This window comes from Pan troglodytes, chromosome 1, assembly GCF_028858775.2.
Source record: "Pan troglodytes isolate AG18354 chromosome 1, NHGRI_mPanTro3-v2.0_pri, whole genome shotgun sequence".
In the NCBI taxonomy this organism is placed as follows: domain Eukaryota; kingdom Metazoa; phylum Chordata; class Mammalia; order Primates; family Hominidae; genus Pan; species Pan troglodytes.
In genome coordinates this window covers 205,135,663-205,155,106 of record NC_072398.2, presented here as the reverse complement: position 1 = coordinate 205,155,106, position 19,444 = coordinate 205,135,663, and the positions used below count along the sequence as shown (strand labels likewise).

Sequence of the window (19,444 nt, the reverse complement as noted above, 5' to 3'; positions counted from 1 at the left end):
GCCCACTCGGGGGCCGCGCTCCCCTCGCCGCCGAGCTGGACCCGCCTCCTGAGGGTGCGCGGAGGTGCGGCTCGGTGCGCAGCTGCGGAGGATCGCTTCCGGGGGGCGGGTCAGCGGAAGTGAAGGAGGTTGAGGCTGGGCGGCCCAAGGTGGAAGGAGGGGCCGTGAGGTGAGAGAGTCCGGGAGCCCGAGCCTGAGGTGAGAAAGGTTCTACGGCGGCGCGGAGGCGGGAGCGCGACCTTCCAGCCCGTTAGTAGACTGGGTCTACGTGCCGGGCGCTGTGCGGAGCCCGCAGCTCCTGTTCCCGCGCGAGTTCTCGCGGGAGCCGCAGCTGTCCGTCTCACTTGGCCCGGGGGAAACTGAGTTCCCGAAGGGTAGTTGCTCGTCGGAGTTCCCCAGCAAACAGTGACCAAGCCAGACCTCAGGCTTCTAGTTTCGGCTTCGCTGCTTGACGGGCCGGGCTGCCCCGCCGCGCATTCTGAGACCTGGCCGCGGCTCGGAGGCTTCCGCGCACTCGGGTCCGGGTCCTGTGGGTCCAAGGGCCGCTGGGCAGGCGGCGAGGACTTGGCCGACCTTGGCCCAGGTCGGGTCGTCTGCCGCGGGGGAGGGGCGACTCGCCCTGGCGGGTCCCCGCGGGGAGAGGGTCCGCGCGGGTCTCCGGCCACTGCTGCGCGCGGCAAAGTTTCACTGAGCGCGGCGGCCTCCGTGGGGGCCCCCGGGACCAGGGGTGCTGAGCGGGGCCCTGCGCTGGAGGAGCTCCCGTTCTCCTGAGGGGACGCCTGTCAACAGACAGCAACTGCAGCCTCCGGAGGGCTGCGGGGCGCAGAGGTGACAAGACCCACCGGTGCTGCCGGCGAACCGGGGGAAGATCTTCTAGCCAGTGACACTTGGGGGCGGGGGTGACAGCTGAGTTGGTGTTCCCCTTCATTCGTTTAGTTCAGCGCGTTGAAGCGCTCACTGTGTCCTAGGCAGACACCGTGCTGTGCGCGGGGATCACAGTTATCTAGTTCCTCTCGCGAGGACTCCGAGGGACAGGCAGGGTGCTGCGGAGCGCACAGGAAAGGACCTGACCCTGTCGCAGGGAAGGAAGGTGATGCTTAAGCTGAGCTCTGAGGAATGATGAAGAATGAGCTCGGCGAAGGGGGTGCTGCTGTTTGATGCAGGGCTCAGAGGTGGGCCCAGTGTTGGGGGTTGAGGGCCAGTGTGGCTGGAGGGCAAGGGGGAGAGCAGGAGGGCTGGCTGCGAAGCGTGCAGGCCTTGGTGCTCAGTGAGTGTGGTCTAGAGACGGCAGAGAAAGATGGGTTTGGGACTGATTGTGGATTTTATCCTGTGTTGGCTCTAGTAAGCCAGTTTTAAACGGATGAGCAATGTGATTAACAGTGTGTTTGGGAAGGATTCCTCTGGCTGTGTGTGAGGGTTAGGCCCAGCTGGGTCTTTGGAGGTAAGGTCGGAGAGGAAGTGGCAGTAAGCACCGTTAGTGCAATTTGTGGCCGACACGGACATTCAGCACAGAGCCTGGCACACAGAGGGACTCTGATAATAAAGGCTTGAACTGAGCCGAGAAGATGGAGCCCACGCAGGAGGTGGCAGGACCTGGACCAGGCTTTGGGTGCTTTGCACTGGCATGACCACTGAGTGACCTTAGACAAGTGCCTTCCCCTGTCCAACTTCCTTTCCCCATGTGTATCGTAAAGTGAATGACACCTCGTCTCCCAAGGGTAGAAGAGGGGACCCTCCACAGGAGGTCTCCAGAAAGAGCTGCTTTGTCAGTCTAGTCTATCTCCCGTTCAGAGCCTGTCCAGGGCTCCCCAGTGACCCGGACCTCATGACTTGCCCCCTACTTTTGTAGCTTTATCATGCTCTGCTCCTCTTTCCATGTCCTTCACCTTCTTGTGCTGGACCTGTGCTCTTGCTGTTTTGTCTTCATTTCCTACTCCCTCGCAACTTACTACAGGGCACTAGGGCCAGAGCTCTGACCTCATCTGGCCACCTGCCTAATGCTACTCAGCCTTTGCTAGAAGTATGTATTCATGTCCTATCACTCTGCTGGACAGCGAGTTCCTTGAGAGCATGACTGTGTCTTACTCCTTCCATAGCCCCTACGGTGCCCAGCACAAGGCCTGGCACAAGTGGGTACTGCTGGTGTTTGATGAACAAGTGAATGAACGAGCACACTGATTGCATCTGCTCACCATGCAAGGACTGCTGTGAAGAGCAGTCAGATGTCACCTCACCCATCTGTGTCATGTTTTAACAGTTCATTAAGCACTCAACCCCATTTCACTCATTGACCCTTAGGGTAGCCTCCAGTGGCAGCTTTTCCTGTCTCCTTTTTCCAGATGGAAAAACCAACATTCAGAAAAGTTAAATAACTTGCCTGTAGCTACAAAGCCAGAAGGTGGCTGAGCCAGGATAAACTTTTTTGGCTCTTTTTCTCTGTAGCTCAGGAGACTGAGATTGGCATGAGCTGGTGTTCGTTCTCCTATTTTCTCTGATCTCCCCCTTTGCAAGGGCCCAGCAGTGCTTTTACATCTCATCTTCAAGAATGAATCCTGGGCTTGGATAGTACTTATAATTTGGCTAGATGAGCTTTGTAGCTACCAAGGATTCTATTTGCATCTTTAGAAGTTTTGCCTCAAGAAACCTGAGAGCCCAGGAAGGCTCTTGGGTTGGCCAAGCTCACTAGGCAAATCTTTTTTTTTTTTTTTTTTTGAGACGGAGTCTCGCTCTGTCACCCAGGCTGGAGTGCAGTGGCGTGATCTCGGCTCACTGCAAGCTCTGCCTCCTGGGTTCACGCCGTTCTCCTGCCTCAGCCTCCCAAGTAGCTGGTACTACAGGTGCCCGCCACCACACCTGGCTAATTTTTTGTATTTTTAGTACAGACAGGGCTTCACTGTGTTAGCCAGGATGGTCTCGCTCTCCTGACCTCGTGATCCGCCCACCTCGGCCTCCCAAAGTGCTGGGATTACAGGTGTGAGCCACTGCGCCTGGCCGCAAATCTTTAACAGAACCTTTAAGAGTCTGGACTTAGAGAAGTGTTGGGTGAGGGCAGCCTCTTGGGCTGGTTTTCTCCCCTGTGAAGTCATGGCTCTGCAGGGCCTGGTTTTTTAGGGCTTGTGTGGTGACCATTAAATCCCCACTGTGGGGGGTTGTTTCACAAGAGGGAAATCTGGTGCTCCTCCAGATGGCCTGATATGAAGGAGTCACGCCTCCCGCCTCCCGGAGCTGCCCAGTGGCTGCCTTGTCCTTCAAGTGCAGGAGCTGGTTCAAATGTCAGGAATGGAAGCCACTGTGGTAAGGGGCATTCCCAGGGCAGGGGTATGGTGGGGAAGGTTGGGTGCTGGGCCTGCTGAAGTACTGTATAAGGTTCTGAGACTCTCCAGTTGAGCACTCCTTTCTCCAGAGGCCTGGAATTGGAGCAAGGCCACCGTTTCACTCCCTCCCCCTAAGAAGAACCAACTATGATCCTGGGGCACTTCAGGAGTCAGTGTATGTCTGCCTTTCTGTACAGAGGACGGGAAGGAAAGCCTGGATAATCTCTACACTCAGCTACTTCCTCTCCCCTTCCCTGACCCTCCCAACATTGACTGCCTTAGCAGCAGCAGGTATTCCCTTGGGTGGCTGGCCAGGGTGTAGGCTGGCAACTGGGGAACCTGCCCTCACTATAATTGAGAGTTGACTTGCCCCTAGAGAGTGCCCTGTCCCTAGGTTTGTGGAATTCAGTCTCCCTGCTAGAGAGGAGAGGACAAGGACAGTAGTTGGATTCATTCTCTGGGGTTGTAGCTGTCTCCGTCTCTCTTTGCTCCAGACCATCCCAATCTGGCAAAACAAGCCACATGGGGCTGCTCGAAGTGTAGTAAGAAGAATTGGGACCAACCTACCCTTGAAGCCGTGTGCCCGGGCGTCCTTTGAGGTGAGTATGTTGGAAGGGCAGGAGAGTAGAGGCTCAGACAGTGCTGCTTCTGTGCCCCAAACCCCTTGGTACTGCCCAAGTAGGTTGTTTCCTGGTCACTTTTCATTCTGTTATGAAATATTTGTTAAATGCTTATAAGATATCCTGGTCACTGTGTCCTCCTGAGTGCATACAAACCTGTGACCACAAGGAACCTGACAGGTCCCCCACATGGGACACTGAGTATTGTGATTTTTGAGCTGAACTCTGCTTTTCTTCACCAGCCCTAAGAATTGACCATGTAGCCAGTATTTTTATTTTATTATTTTTTGAGATGAGGTCTCCCTATGTTGCCCAGGCTAGGTCTTAAACTCCTGGGCTCAAGCAGTCCTCCTGCCTCAGCCTCCTATGTAGCTGGGATTACAGGCACAAGCCACCATGCCCAGTTCCACTATTTTTAGTGTTTCTCTGAGGCCATAATTCCTCAGCCTTCTCTTTTTGGCCAATCTGGGCATCCTTTACTGGGGTGCTTTGGTCTTACCTCTGTGTCTAGGGATCCTTTAGCACCCACTCAGCAGCAGAGATTCCTACCTGGCCCAAGTCTCTTGAGACCCCTTCTGTGGTAGAAAGCTAAGTAGCATTTATTAGTCCCAGCTGCCTCCCTCTAGGAACTAAATGGTTAAGCACCAGCCCCAAACTATATGGTTCAGATGTGTGCATTTGGGGAGCTGGGATACAAAAGAAATACTTGTGCTTTCTACCCACACAGAGGAGATAGAAATATGTGCATGAAAGGATGTGGGCCCAGGTAGAAACAGAAATGAAGGAGCCAAATCTGTATAAAAGATGCTAAGAAGCAGAGTCTGTAGGAACTGGATCTGGAATTAGAAGAGGTGTCAGGGTTCGTATTAGGGTCAGGAATGGAGTTGGAAGTGTTGCAGGGGTAGGGGGCAGGAAAAGCTGTCCCAGTATTCAGATTGCCAGCTATCCAGAATTGTCTGAAGATCCTGGGCAGGAACTGGTCCTAACTTGCCTCAGAAGCATCAGAAAAAAAAAAGGGAGACAGCTAGGGAGTGTGGCTCACTGCATAGAGGCTGTCCCCACACTTGGCTATACCCTCTTCAGTTCTTTGGCCAGATGCTGGGCAGAGACAATCAAGGGCACAGGCTCTCACAGAGCAGGAATATATGTGAGTAGTATTGGTAATACTAGATAACATTTACTGAGCACATACTATGTGTCAGGCACTGTGCTGTACTTTATATGTGTTTACTCATTTAATTGCCAAGAGCAAAGGAGCATTCAGGGCTAATCAGGAAAACAAATGGAGGCTTCCCCCAAATGCCCTATTTTAGCACTAGTTCCTGGGTCACTGGAAGTTCTTCTCTGTGTGACCTTGGAGTATCACTTAACTCCTGTGAGTCCCAGGTTTCCTATCTAAATGCAGGAGCGATCAATCCTGGATCCATCTACCATACCAAATAATTTGTAGCAGAAACAGTTGAATTTTACTTGTGTGTAAATATGCATTTATTATTATTATTAAATTACCTTAAATATTATTTAAGGGACTCTTACCAATTTATTTTGAAAATTTAAGCATATGAAAATATTAAAATTATGAAAAGTAAAAGGAAAATAAATTACCTATAATTACATAGTAATAATACAATAACTATTAATGTCTTAGTGTAGTCCTCTTTTTCTAGATGGATGTTTTTTACTTTGTTGTAATCACAGTCAACATGACTGAATCCTAATTTTTCACTTTACTCAACATCTCTAGGTTGAGGAGCTATTTTAAGAAATCCTATTATGGTTCCTTTTGTATAATCATTTATTTTTATTTAAATCTAAATATATTCAAATTTTCAGGTTTGTTTAAAACAGCATTGCTGTAACAATGTAGATCTCAATTAGCTATACAGGATTATAAAAAGCTAGTCAGGAAAAATTTCCTATTGCTGTAACAGGTTGTGGATGACCTTGTACTTGTATTTTCACCAGAGGGCACCGTGGTTTTAGACAGTTGCCATCTCTACTAAAAGGTGACTCAGGCCTGTTCCACTGAAGACACAGAACTGTTTGTAATCCCATAGACTCATGTGTCTTGCCTGTTTTTGTTTTTGAATGTGGCTCTGTTGTCCACGCTAGAGTACAGTGGTGCAATCTCAGCTCACTGCAACCTCTGCCTCCCAGGTTCAAGCCATCTTCCCACCTCAGTCTCCTGAATAGCTGGGACTACAGGCATATACCACCATACCCAGATAATTTTTGTATATTTTGGTAGAGGTAGGGTTTTGCCATGTTGCCCAGGCTGATCTCAAACTCTTGGTCTCAAGCATTCTGCCTGCCTCGGCCTCCCAAATGCTGGGATTACAGGTGTGAGCCACCATGCCTGACTGTCATCTGGCCTCTGTTCAATGTTTTCGACCAGGAACCTTCTTCTGCCCCCTCTAGGAAGCCTTCCTGACACCCAGTGCCGGATTAGGTACCCCTCCTGTGTATTCTGCAGTTTCTGATTGGCTCATGATGGCGTCTGTAAATGTTGATGACTTTTGCTTCTCCATAGACCCTGCCCAACATCTCTGACCTGTGTTTGAGAGATGTGCCCCCAGTCCCTACCCTGGCTGACATCGCCTGGATTGCTGCGGATGAAGAGGAGACATATGCCCGGGTCAGGTAGTTGAGGCAGTAGCTGGTCTGCTAAGGAATGGAGAACTTCCCAGAAGAGGTGGCAGGCAGCAAGGAGAGAGAAATGAGAACTGTGGGCTCAGAGAGGAGCAGAACCTTACTATACTACTCTCATAGAAGTGGGGGAAGGAACTTTAGGAGCACAGTGGCCTGCTGTCTCTAACTGATCTACTTGGTTTTCCCTGGTCCAGGAGTGATACGCGCCCCCTGAGGCACACCTGGAAACCCAGCCCTCTGATTGTCATGCAGCGCAATGCCTCTGTTCCCAACCTGCGTGGGTCCGAGGAGAGGCTTCTGGCCCTGAAGAAGCCAGCTCTGCCAGCCCTAAGCCGCACTACTGAGCTGCAGGACGAGCTGAGCCACTTGCGCAGCCAGATTGCAAAGATAGTGGCAGCTGATGCAGGTAGGAGCCCCTGTGCCAGGGCCAGAACGTAACAGGCTGTTCCTTTCCCCTGGCTCTTGGGCAGGACAGGGGTAAAGAAAACGGTAATCCTTGGTTTGGAGGTACTTAGGTTCCGGGCCCTGGGGTTGTCCTGAAGCCTGGCTAGCCTGTAGTGCCTCTTAGATGGTTTCTACCAGCCATTTTGGGCTGAATGGTTTGGTTAAGAACAAAATATTAACCTGTGACCCCAGGCAGAGTCCCTCCCTTAGCCCCCAAACTGATACCCTCTTCTAAGTGTCTTTAAGATCACATCTTACATAAGCCCACAGTAGCTTTTTTTTTTCTCCTCTCAGAGTCTTGCTCTGTCGCCCAGGCTGGAAGTGCAGTGGCACGATCTTAGTTCACTGTACTCTGCCTCCCGGGTGCAAGCGATTCTCCTGCCTCAGCCTCCTGAGTAGCTGGGACTGCAGGGGTGTGCCACCAGGCCTGGCTAATTTTTATATTTTTAGTAGAGACAGAGTTCCACCATGTTGGCCAGGCTGGTCTTGTATTCCTGACCTCAGATGACCCACCCACCTCAGCCTCTCAAAGTGCTGGGATTATAGGTGTGAGCCACCGAGCCCAGCCAGTTTTCCTTTTTTTGGAGACAGGGTCCTGGTTCTTGCTCTGTTGCCCAGGCTGGAGTGCAGTGGCGCAATCTTGGCTCACTGCAACCTCTGCCTCCCAGGCTCAAGCGATTCTCGTGCCTCAGCCTCCTGAGTAGCTGGAATTACGGGTGTGCACCACCACACCTGGCTAATTTTTTTTATTTTTAGTAGAGACGGGGTTTTGCCACATTAGTCAGGCTGGTCTCAAACTGGCCTCAAGCAATCCACCCAGCTCGGCCTTCCAAAGTGCTAAGATTATAGGCATGAGCCACTGTGCCCACGGTTGAAACAGAGTCTCATTCTGTCACCCAGGTTGGAGTGCGGTGGCACGATCTTGGCTCACTGCAACCTCCACCTCCTGGGTTCAAGCAGTTCTCGTGCCTCTGCCTCCCGAGTAGCTGGGATTATAGGCGCATGCCACCATGCCCAGCTAATTTTTTGTATTTTTAGTAGAGATAGGGTTTCGCCATTGCCCAGGCTGGTCTCAAACTCCTGAGCTCAAGCAATCCACTTGCCTCGGCCTCCCAAAATGCTAGGATTACAACCATGAGCCACCGCACCCTGCTTTCCTTTTCAATACAAGAAGTAAACATTCCCCCCACCACCACTGAGACTTACCCTTTTTAAGCACCTATCTTCCCTTGCCTTGTTGTTTCTACCAGGAATCACAAGTGGCTTTATCACTTCAGTTCTTATACTGCTAGTGACATTGTCCCCATGCCCCACCCTTCAAAGTGGGGAGTTTCATGACATTATGTTATGTTTTCTTATCTCAAATTGGTGGACTTTTTTGGTGGAAGGAGAATTTCATAAAGTTGGAGATCTTGGCCTTAAAATACAGTGGTCGGGCACTGTGGCTTACGCCTGTAATCCCAACACTTTGGAAGGCTGAGGTGGGTGGATCACCTGAGGTCAGGAGTTCGAGACCAGCCTGGCCAACATGGTGAAACCCTGTCTCTATAAAAAATACAAAAATTAGTTGGGCGTCGCAGCATATGCCTTGAACCTGGAAGGTGGAGGTGGAGGCAGAGGTGGAGGTTGCAATGAGCTGAAGTTGCACCACTGCACTCCAGCATGGGCGACACAGTGAGACTCCGTCTCAAAAAAAGAAAAAAAAAAAAACAGTGGTCTATTATGCAAACAAGCCCTGTAACCCACCCCTCCAGCTTTCTGTCTACAGTTAAGGCAGAACCACTGGAAATGGATGGGAAGCCTGCCTTAACCAGAGGCATGGACAGCCAACAGGTGGATCTCTCCCAAGATGCTCAGGGCTTATCTTCATATTCCTCCCATCCTCATTTTTTCACTCTGCATTGACTCAGAGTCATAGCTCTGAAATTTATCATTTGGTGGGACACATGAAAATCATGGTGTTCCTTGAAATCTTCATGTATTTAATTTCTTCACATGTAAGTTTTATGAAGAATTGTACTGAAACTTTGTTATTTCTTGGCTACTTTTTTGTCATCCAAGAGACAAGCAGAAGTAACATCTTTTTTTTTATTTTTTTATGTATTTAGTGTTTTTAGTGTTTTTTTTTTTAGTGTATTTAGTGTTTTTAAAGTATTTTTAGAAATGTAAAAACTGAGGAAATTCTCTCCACTGAAATTTGGGAAGGTTGGGAGGTCTGTCACCATTCTGGTTTTGCTCAGAACATGTCTTCTAATTCACAGATAGCAAGATTTCAAAGGAGCATAGTCAAAAGCACTAGTCTAGTTAGAGAAAAGGACAAATTCAGGCCTTAGCTCTTATCACTGCTGCTTTGGCCTATGACAGGGCTGTCACTCCACAGCCTATTGTGGAATGGGAGCTTTTAAATGCCAAGGCCATTATGGGGCTGGGTTTTCCTGCCTTCCTGGAACACTGGAAAAGCCCAGTGCTTCTACAGCTTTCTGAGCCCCCGAGTGAGAAGCATAGTGGAATGACCCTCCACTGGCTATAGATACCATCCTGGCTCTCCCAGATTGTCATGGTGTCAGCCCAGGAAATGAATGTTCAGTAGGCAGGGCTGTGGGGAGAAGATATTGCTACTGTGTTCTAGCCCCAATGTCCACCCATGCCTATTGTTTTCTCTTTCAGCTTCGGCTTCATTAACGCCAGATTTCTTATCTCCAGGAAGTTCAAATGTCTCTTCTCCCTTACCTTGTTTTGGATCCTCATTCCACTCTACAACTTCCTTTGTCATTAGTGACATCACCGAGGAGACAGAGGTGGAGGTCCCTGAGCTTCCATCAGTCCCCCTGCTTTGTTCTGCCAGCCCTGAATGTTGCAAACCAGAACACAAAGCTGCCTGCAGTTCGTCTGAAGAGGATGACTGCGTCTCTTTGTCCAAGGCCAGCAGCTTTGCAGACATGATGGGTATCCTGAAGGACTTTCACCGAATGAAACAGAGTCAAGATCTGTAAGTATCTGATCAGGAGCTCTGGTATCTATTTACTCAGAGTTGCCCATGGCCAATTATGTAATGCAACATACTTACATAGTAAGTTCTTAGTAGTACCATATGTTATGTCATTCATAAAGCTTGCTGACTACCTGCTTGCCAGTGCCTGGGGCCCCAGTTTGAGGAAAGAGCAACACTACATTTTTTGGGTTTGGTCACCCCAACCAAATATGAGGCTAGTAGGGATTTTACAAGAAGGCTCATCTAATCCAACTTCTGTCCTCAGGTGGCTTTACCACTTCAGTCCTCATACTGCTAGTGACAGTGTCTTCATGGCCCACCCTTCAAAGTGAGGGGTTGCATGACATTATGTTTTGTTATGTTTTCTTATCTCAAATTGGTAGACTTTTTTGGTGGGAGGAGAATTTCATAAAGTTGGAGATTTCTGCTTTAAAATACAGTGGTCCATTGTGCAAACAAACCCTGCACATTCAGTGATTTGAGAATAAGGCTTTTGAGACTCACCAGTAGTTCCGAAACCTAGCTGCCCATCAGAATTGCTCAGATTTGTTAAAAATACACCTTTAACTTACTAAAGTAGAACCCCAAGGAGTGGAGCTCTAGGTTTTTCCGATGGAGTATGAGGGTCTTTGGGGAATACCTACCTTGAAAAACTTCATCTGGCAAAGAAGCCTCAGGGAGTCACCCCATTGCATAGTGTTTCTCCAGTTGTGGGTTGCGGTTTCAACAGCTGCACAGGACTCACCAGAGGAGCTTGGTTTGAATGCAGGTTCCTGGGCATTTGAGAGCCAGACCTTGATGGCCAGCACCCAGCTTGTGCAGCTCTGTTTGTTAATGCAGATGAAAAACTGTTTTGGGGACAGGGAAGCGAGGTCCTCTCCTGAGTTGATAAAGTTCTTGTTAAAGGGAAAGTTACTTGCCCTGGATCCCTTTTTGTCTCCTGGGATCCATTTCCCTCTGAAAAGTAGACCAGGCTAAGTGACTCCCTCATTGCTTCCTGGCAGTTGACCCATTTAGGGAAGTCACTCTTAACCTTCCTTCACTGGCCCTAGTCAGGTTGGTCATACTCACCCATATCTCTTTGGTCTTCCACATTCCCAAATTCAGTTGCTGCTGTTTTTGGTCTTCTCTGAGCTGTTTTCTTCTGAACAAAATGTTTTATAGGTTGACTCTCAAACTTTCTCTTACTTGCCTTTTGGACCAAATTAGATTCAAGACCCTTATTGCTAGCCCCCTCCTCCCACTTGTGTCCTCAGATCAGAAGGAGCTGGGTCAGTGAATAAGAATGGGAAAGTACCCCAGTCAGCAAAGGTTCACATATGTCACCAACCAAACGCAGTCCCTCTTGTTTTTGCTTTGAAGGTTGAATAGTCAGTCTTGGCTCTTATATTTAGCTTAATCACCAGTAAAACACCTTCATGATGAATGTATATAAGTTCACTAGGATTTCAAGCAACTATTTTCCAGGTATCTAGGACCCTCTTATATGATGTATCAGATAACTTGGGCCTACTTCAGTCTGGAGTTGGTTTTGTTTCCATGAGTGAGTTTCTTATGTGAATGTTTTGCTCTAATTCTGGCTCTCATAAAAAATCATCTCCCCTGAAGGGGAGACCCGGTGGTAGGAAATCCCAAGCACACCTTTTCTCCAGAACTATCAAGGGTCAGAATAGCCAAGAGTCATCAGTCACTTCCCCTGCTGACCCTCTGGGGAAATGCTACTAAGAAAACAGGGCCAGAAGGCAGAAGCTTAGCCACCAGAGGCCAACTCTAACAGATTGATGGTCCTTTACTTTGCCCATACTTTATAGCTATTTCAGGAAATAGTAAAGCATTCTAGTTAATAGATGAGATCTAGAACCAGCTAGTTTGGTTTTGAACTCTGGATTCACTGCTTACTTGCTGAGTGACTAGTGACCTTGGGCAACTTGTATAACCTTTCTGTGCTTCAATTTCCTTATCTGTGAAAGGGAATTGTAATGGCACCTACCTCGTAAGATTGTTGTGAGGATTCAATGAGATAATGTATTCAAAAGATATACAGCACTACACAGGAAAGAGTAAGTACTCAAGCTATTATTGTGTCTCTAGGAACCGGAGTTTATTGAAGGAGGAAGACCCTGCTGTGCTTATCTCTGAGGTCCTAAGGAGGAAGTTTGCTCTAAAGGAAGAAGATATCAGTAGAAAAGGAAACTGACAACCCTCAGCTCTGCAAACTCAGTCTCATGCTCCTGGAATACCTTCAATAGCTGCCTTCCTCACCGCAGATGTTTCTGCCTCTTAAGGATAGATCTTCTGCAACAGTCTTGCTGACAAGCTAGAGCTTGGACTGAAAGAGAAGAGCTGGATTATATGTTTCCCAGACTTCAAACCCTAGCAGAAGCTAAGGCTTGTGATTTGACCTGAGACATTTGTTTCAGGTAATCGTGTAGAATGAAGTATCTTAGTTTAAAGGGTAAGAGAGAAGTTGTTTCTGGTTTTTCCTTGCCCCTGTGTGAAAATAGGTCCTAAATGACTGACTTCACTGCATTAGACCCTATAACTGGTCTCACAAGACACTTGTGCCCAGCTGTCACTCACTCTCAGCAGCTTCCTTGCAGCAGAGCAGGGCTGAGGGGAAGGGGCTATAAATGTTTGTATACATGTTCACAGGGCATGGAAAATCTTATGCTGCTCCGTCATAAACCTACACCAATGCCCAGCAATCACCCTCCTCACTTCCTTGTCTAGATGTAGAGGTCAGGCTGCTGAACCAGCCAACACATGGGCTACTGCTGGGAAGCCTGGGCTGTTTTTTTTCTTAAACACATTTTATATTACTGAACAACCAAATCTACCCTCCACGGCCCTGAGGCCTTATCAGTTCCACTGATTAAAAACTTTCTCTTCCACGGACTTTAAGCCCGGTAGGAAAGAGAAAGGAGGAGGGGGAAAGAGCAAACCATCTTCCTTCCAGGCCCTTGACTGCTCCTTTGGGCTGGGCCAAGGTTTGTATGTACCACACCATGCATGACTCAGATGCCCTCAGGTCCCTTTCTCTATGGTATGTATACTGCTTGTGTTTGGGTTGAAGCACTACCTGACATTAAAGGAAGGACTTGGAGAGAGAATGCATTTGCTGTGTCCATCTCTTGAGTTGCGATTACCCAGTATCCTTCAGGGGCATAGGATTATAGTTAATTTTAAGGTGTATGAACTTAAACAGGCTACTGGCTTCTCCTCTTTCCTTATAAGGTCCTGCCCTTCTACGGGGTTTCTTCCCCCTTTCTGTAGAGATTTTGCCCTATACTTTTTCTTTTTTTTAGAAACAGTATCTAGCTCTGTCATGCCGGAGTGTAGTGGTGGGATCATTAGCTAACTGCAGCCTACAAACTCCTGGGCTCAAGTGAGCCTCCCACCTTAGCCTCCTGAGTAGCTGGGACTACAGGTATGCACCACCACACCCAGGAAATTTTTAAATTTTTTTGTAGCGATGGGGTCTTGCTATGTTGCCCAGGCTGGTCTTAAACTCCTGGTCTCAAGCAAACCTCCCACCTCAGCCTCCCAGAGCATTGAGATTACAGACATGAGCCACCGCACTAAGCCCCATACATTCTTAAAAGCAGGTCTTCCAGGAAAATGACTGGAGAGATGACATACACGATAAAAGTAGAATTTAACATTTAAATTAGGCCAGGCACAGTGGCTCACACCTCTAATCACAGCACTTTGGGAGTTCAAGATCAGCCTGGGCAACAAAGCAAGACCTCATCTCTACAAAATATTTTAAAAATAATTAGCTGGGCATGGTGGCATGTGCCTATAGTTCAGCTACTCGGGAGGCTGAGGTGGGAGAATCACTTGCGCCCAGGAGGTCCAGGCTGCAGTGAACCGTGTTCATGCCACCACACTCCAGCCTGGGCAAGAGAGCGAGACCGTGTCTCAAAAAAATAAAATTTAAGTTTAAAAAAAAAAAAAAAAAAGAAGCAGTTCTCTTATAACCTTGCAAGTTTGTCCCTTAGAGGTTGTTTAAGCCTCTTAGATACCACATCAACAACAAAGAATAATGCCTTGGGTAGAAGACAGGTCAAACTAGACTCTGGTTCAGATCAGGCTCAGGGCAATGACAGCATATACTATTACAGTGTTGCCTTTTCAAAAATAAAATTGGTAATGGTTTAATTACCAATTATCACAAGAGCCACTTTGTAAACATTTATTTGGATTCATAGTTTTACAAAGGGGATTCCCTCCTATCTTGTGGGAAAAGGGTAACAGAGTCACATCCAGATTGTTATACAGCTCAGGCTTTTTAAGGGAGATATTTAAACATAGAGTATATAACTTTAAAGTGCTGTACAGTTACCACAAAAATAAAATAGGAAACTAGCACCATTCTACCTCTCTTCTCTCCACACCTGGGTTGTGGGGAGATTTGCTAATCACTGAAAAAAAAGGGTCAAGAGTAATCATCCCAAGCTTAGGCTGATGTGGGTTAAGATCAGCCAGAGATTAAAAGCTCACACATCTGGCTGGGCGTGGTGGCTTATGCCTGTAATCTCAGCACTTTGGGAGGCTGAGGTGGGCGGATCAGGAGGTCAGGAGATGGAGACCATCCTGGCTAATATGGTGAAACCTCGTCTCTACTAAAAATCCAAAAAAAATTAGCTGGGCGTGGTGGCGCATGCCTGTAGTCCCTGCTATTTGGGAGGCTGAGGCAGGAGAATCGCTTGAATCCGGGAGACAGAGGGTGCAGTGAGCTGAGGTCGCACCACTGCACTCCAGCCTGGTGACAGAGCGAGACTCCATCTCAAAAAAAAAAAAAACAAAAACACATCCATAAGCAAGGTCCCAGTCAGACATCTGGAAGGGCAAAGAGATGGCTCTGTGCAGGCTGAGTAAAAGGCACTTTCATAGAGATAAATACCCACTGTGCTGCCTCAGTGTTCATCATAGACTCATTCAGGGAATTTACCAGCCACCATCTTCCTGAGGGAAAGCCATGATGCCAATCCCACTGTCTTAACAATGGTACTGCCCTTTATTTACACAGAGAAGATGCTCAGTAATGACAACTTCATCCCATGCCACCTTCCCACCTAAACAAACTCACTCCTCTCTCCACCCACAACTATATTTTCCTACATCTCTATCATTTCAAGGTACTTTTAGAAACAAAGCTTCAAACATTTAGAATTGGTGTCTGATAACTTGATTACCTTCAGAGTCCTGGGTAAAGAGCAAATCAGGCTTCAGATTTTGAGTTGGCCCATCCTCCTGGCACTGAGCCCAAGGACTGTTAGGAAATGGCCCTAAGTCCCAATTCCAGTTATTGGTTACATCTTGAAAAGGAGCTCTAGTGTTGTGGGCAATGACCCGCTGGCCTTGAGAATCTTCAGTGAAAAGTTGACTCCAGGAGTCCTTGTCATTCTTTTCATTGTCCCAGGAAAACACAGAAACTGGACTACGGCTTTGTTTCACTGATTCTATGTTTTCTCCATTCCAGGATTCCCTGTATGTTTGAAGGAGGACAGGGGCCTGCCTGTTTTCTTTGGCAGACACCTTTCTTTCCAATTTAGTCTTGCCTAAGGGCTGACAGCATTTGTCCCCAGGTAGTTTGGTGTGTTTCTCCATACTCTGATAGTTCTTCTTAGACTCATGAAGCCATTCCCATTTCCTGGCAGAATCCCCTTTTTCTTCCTTTCGGTTTAGCAAACAAGAACTTTCCAAGTCCTCGGTGAAGGAAAAAGCCAGTGGGGTATTACTGTCTCCAGCACAGTCTAGAGTATCAGGCTGGAGCAAAGATAGCTCAGTTGAAAATGGGGTTTTCATTCTGTGGTGGCCAGAAGTCTGGAGGGACTGAGGAGAGAGTCCAGCTTCCTGGATGTCTGCAGTGGTTGAAGTGGCTAAAGGGGATGCCATGCAATCGTGTGCTAAGCCTGGGATCAAATGGTCTAGCTGGGTCGCATTTTTCTTGGACTCTTTGTTGATCTGACTTTCTGTATGAGATGAAACACTCTTCTGGTCACTGCCATTTGTCTTTCCTAATAAAACAGGAATGAACAAATATTATTCTGCAGAAAAACTGCCCTAAGCAGGATTCAGTTGGCTTTTTCTGAAATCAGTATCAGCTACTATTACTACCTAGTGCAGGAGTCTTAAGACTCTTCACATAACTTTGTAGCCAATCTTCCTGTTTTCAATCTTGCCAGTCTATCATGAATAAACTCTAAAACATCAGATCTTATATTCCCTACTCAAATACATGGATACTTCCCATCACCTACCTAATAAAGTCAAACATCGCATACTATCAGACCATAGCCTACTTTACCAGCTGAGTTTTCATTTGTAGGTTTGTTTAACATACGGCACATCAGTTTTGCTTTTGTTTTTTATTTAATGTGGTTTTTTACTAAATGGTGATCCTGGTCAAATATACATTCCTAGACATTATCCTTAAAGAAACATGCTAAACACATACTAGTTTTGTAAGGTCTTAAAGATGACATTAACTATCCAACTCTGAGAAACCTTCTGGTGACAGTGTGAAAAACGTGGGTCCTCCACTCCCCAGGCATTTCATTGGAAAGGGAGTGAAGACACAATTAGGATGCTAAGTCAATCAGTAGGTAGAATAGTGAAACAACTACTAGTGTCCAGCCTGTTAATTTTATCAGGCAGAGTGGATTCTGTTCTGCCTTAAGATAAGGATGGAGGACATAGAATTCCCAACTTGGCTGAAATTATTCCAAGATCTAATTATAAAAACAAAGCAGAATAACTGATTTCCTCTTTCCTTCTACAATAAGAATTATACTGCAGAAACTAGGTTTTGTGAGAATTCTCAACTTTTCCTTAGAATTCAATATAGACTATAAAATACACCAGAATTTGTAAGTGGAAAAAGTGGGTTTTTTGTTTGTTTTTTTTAAATCTGCCCTTACATAAAGCAAAAGAGTGTACGTTTTTGTTTGGAGGAGGGAGAGGGCATTTTGAAGGTTTAGGCAAAGCAATCCTGAGAATCACACCCGGCATTAGAGCACTCTTCCCAACACCCTCCAAGTGGCAGGAACCCTGCTGTTTAAGGCCCAGCCTGCTCTGAGTCAGCTGCTCCCCTGAACAGGGACCTGGAAGCAAAGAACAGCCAAAGGATGAGACATAAGCCAACTTTATGTGAGGCTAAGAAAAAGCATCTTTGAACCTTTCACTAATTTGAGAAGCGTCACACAAAAATATCAATTATCGATTAACCTTAGACAGAGTACCCACTGTGGCCAACCCAAGATATATACCACCTAACTAATGGCAGGGCAACTCCCCAGTGCACCTCCAACTCCCAAGTACACTCTTCCTGACTGCTCTGTCAGCAAATACAAATATTTAATATTAAGCTGAGCAAAACAGAACCAGAAAAGTATGTTTGTAAAAGTACACATATATTGCTTTTCAAAAGGCAACAACTTATGTTTTATAACCTCTTCTAACAGGCTAAGTTTAACACAATGCACTGGTTTCACCATTTCTCATAAATGGTCTAACATGGACAAATGAACACACTCCTTTTTTGCTCTGGATAATGAAGTATTCCCATATGGGTCACCATACCTGGCTGCAAGGTGAAGAAGGAAGCAATGCTTCTCTGGTGAATGCCTGTAGATGGAGCTCTTCTTTGAGTAAAATAAATATTAGCCTTTCTTTCTCCAGGAAGGAGTGTTAGCATTTTGGTGCCTGGTTTGATTAAATGTGTCTGAGAAAGGAGAGAAAAAAGAATAATGAGCCTATTAATATTAAAAGACATACAGTAGAGATTCAGTACACACCAGTGATCCTCTGAGAACCACACTAGATCCTCTGTACTCCACTTATAGCCTATTCTCAAGGTAGTTGGTGCTGGACATCATCTTCCATTTCCAGCCATCGTAACGGTGTTTTTCTCAGGAATCACATATTCCAATGATAGCCCAATCTTTCTGCTTCCCCATGGAAATCAGTCAGGCTGACTAAACAAACAGGATTTGTTAACAGGATGGCAGAGATGATGCTCTTTTATATTTAAGGATAATTAATGATTCTACAGCAGCAGTTGATGCATTTTCAGTAGTTTTTAAGTAGTCACATAGTGGTGGTTAAGAGCATGGCTCAAGAATCAGTCCTTGGCTGGGCGCGGTGGCTCACGCCTGTAATCCCAGCACTTTGGGAGGCTGAGGCGGGCAGATAAGGAGGTCAGGAGTTCGAGACTAGCCTGACCAACATGGCGAAACCCCGTCTCTACTAAAAATACAAAAAAAAAAAAAATCAGTCCTAGTTCTGCCACTGCCACTTTGCTATGTGACCTTCTCCAAGTTGCTTAATCTCATTCTTAGGTGTCAAATGACAATAATAGTACCTATCCATATGGCAGTTATGAAAATTTAGTAAGGCCAGGCGTGGTGGCTCATGCCTGTAATCCCAACACTTTGGGAGGCCGAGGCGGGTGGCTCACGAGGTCAGGAGTTCAAGACCAGCCTGGCCAATATGGTGAAACCCTGTCTCTACTAAAAATACAAAAATTAGCCAGGCGTGGTGGCAAGCGCCTGTAGCCCCAGCTACTTGGGAGGCTGAGGCAGAAGAATCGCTTTAACCAGGGAGGCGGAGGTTGCAATGAGCCGAGATCGTGCTACTGCACTCCAGCCTGGGCGACAGAGCAAGACTCCGTTTCAAAAAAAAAAAAAGGAAAAAAGAAAATTTAGTAAATTTAATCACATAAAAGGCTTACACAGTTCCCGGCACATAGAAAACATTCAGTAGCAGTTGGCTAATATTAAGAGGAGGAGCAGTGAAACAGCACCAGTCTCACTACACTTTTAACTCAGGCGCTTTTATTCTTTAGAGAATGGAACTGGAAGATAGGCAAGAGAGGTTTGAAAAGTGAGTTGTCAACTAACTATATATATAACCTCATCCTTATTTAATGTGATTTGTTTTTATTTCCATTTGCTTGTTAAAGAATGCCTGAGAAGTAGGGCAAATAGGATTATATTCAATTCAATTTTGCTGTGTCTGCCAAAAAACAAGTAAGATTTGCCAATATTCATGCAGCAAGTTAGAGGTAGGCCTGAATCTTGAAGCCGAGTTATTTATTCTAACTCAAAGTTGACTTCATTTTTACATTTGGAAACTAAGTTGTACTTTAAGTGGTTAAAAAAAGAAAGAAATCCTGGGGGTAAATTCATACTTCAACATGTTGTGTTACTGGTACAGAATCTTCTCTTCCACCACATACAACTAGAAAACTGGATCAAAGATACATGAAAAAATTGATATAAACAGCAGACAACAGGCAGTAAAGAATTGTGATCCTTGAGAAAAGGGAAACAAATAAGGTGAGCCCTGTGATCATTCCAGCTTTCTGCCCAGAAGTGCTTTGCAGACCACAATGTATCTTTCTTCAGGAATTGAGTAGA

General features: G+C 46.6%; 2 protein-coding genes across 11 annotated transcripts in view; one reads left to right on the top strand and one right to left on the bottom strand.

Moving 5' to 3' along the window:
• The first annotated feature begins 32 nt into the window (after positions 1-32).
• On the top strand, positions 33-13,133 carry MTFR1L (mitochondrial fission regulator 1 like). 9 transcript variants are annotated; one of them, XM_016928973.3, is made up of 7 exons: positions 33-198; positions 3,185-3,294; positions 3,809-3,913; positions 6,465-6,574; positions 6,778-6,989; positions 9,804-10,016; positions 12,111-13,129. In XM_016928973.3, exons 2-6 carry the CDS (start codon positions 3,271-3,273, stop codon positions 9,968-9,970), a joined length of 618 nt encoding a protein of 205 aa, XP_016784462.1. In that variant the 5' UTR covers positions 33-198; positions 3,185-3,270; the 3' UTR covers positions 9,971-10,016; positions 12,111-13,129.
• The window catches only part of AUNIP (aurora kinase A and ninein interacting protein), a 27,421-nt gene continuing 20,254 nt past the window's right edge, over positions 12,278-19,444 (bottom strand). Inside the window, exons 2-4 of one of the 2 annotated variants that reach the window (XM_009451000.4) lie at positions 17,607-17,748; positions 15,218-16,042; positions 12,278-12,348 (exon numbers count right to left, since the gene is read on the bottom strand). In XM_009451000.4, coding sequence (XP_009449275.2) covers positions 12,278-12,348; positions 15,218-16,042; positions 17,607-17,748 — 1,038 coding nt within the window. Of the gene's footprint in view, positions 12,349-15,101; positions 16,043-17,606; positions 17,749-19,444 lie in introns of those variants that run through there. The other variant, NM_001243839.1, reaches the window with a different exon arrangement.

Bases quoted from the DNA above. Each gene is read 5' to 3' on its own strand.
- MTFR1L (XM_063798977.1), top strand. From the start codon at position 3,271: ATGTCAGGAATGGAAGCCACTGTG. The intron at 3,914-6,464 runs GTGAGTATGTTG...GCTTCTCCATAG, and splicing joins GTGCCCGGGCGTCCTTTGAG to ACCCTGCCCAACATCTCTGA. The intron at 6,990-9,694 runs GTAGGAGCCCCT...TTTCTCTTTCAG, and splicing joins GATAGTGGCAGCTGATGCAG to CTTCGGCTTCATTAACGCCA.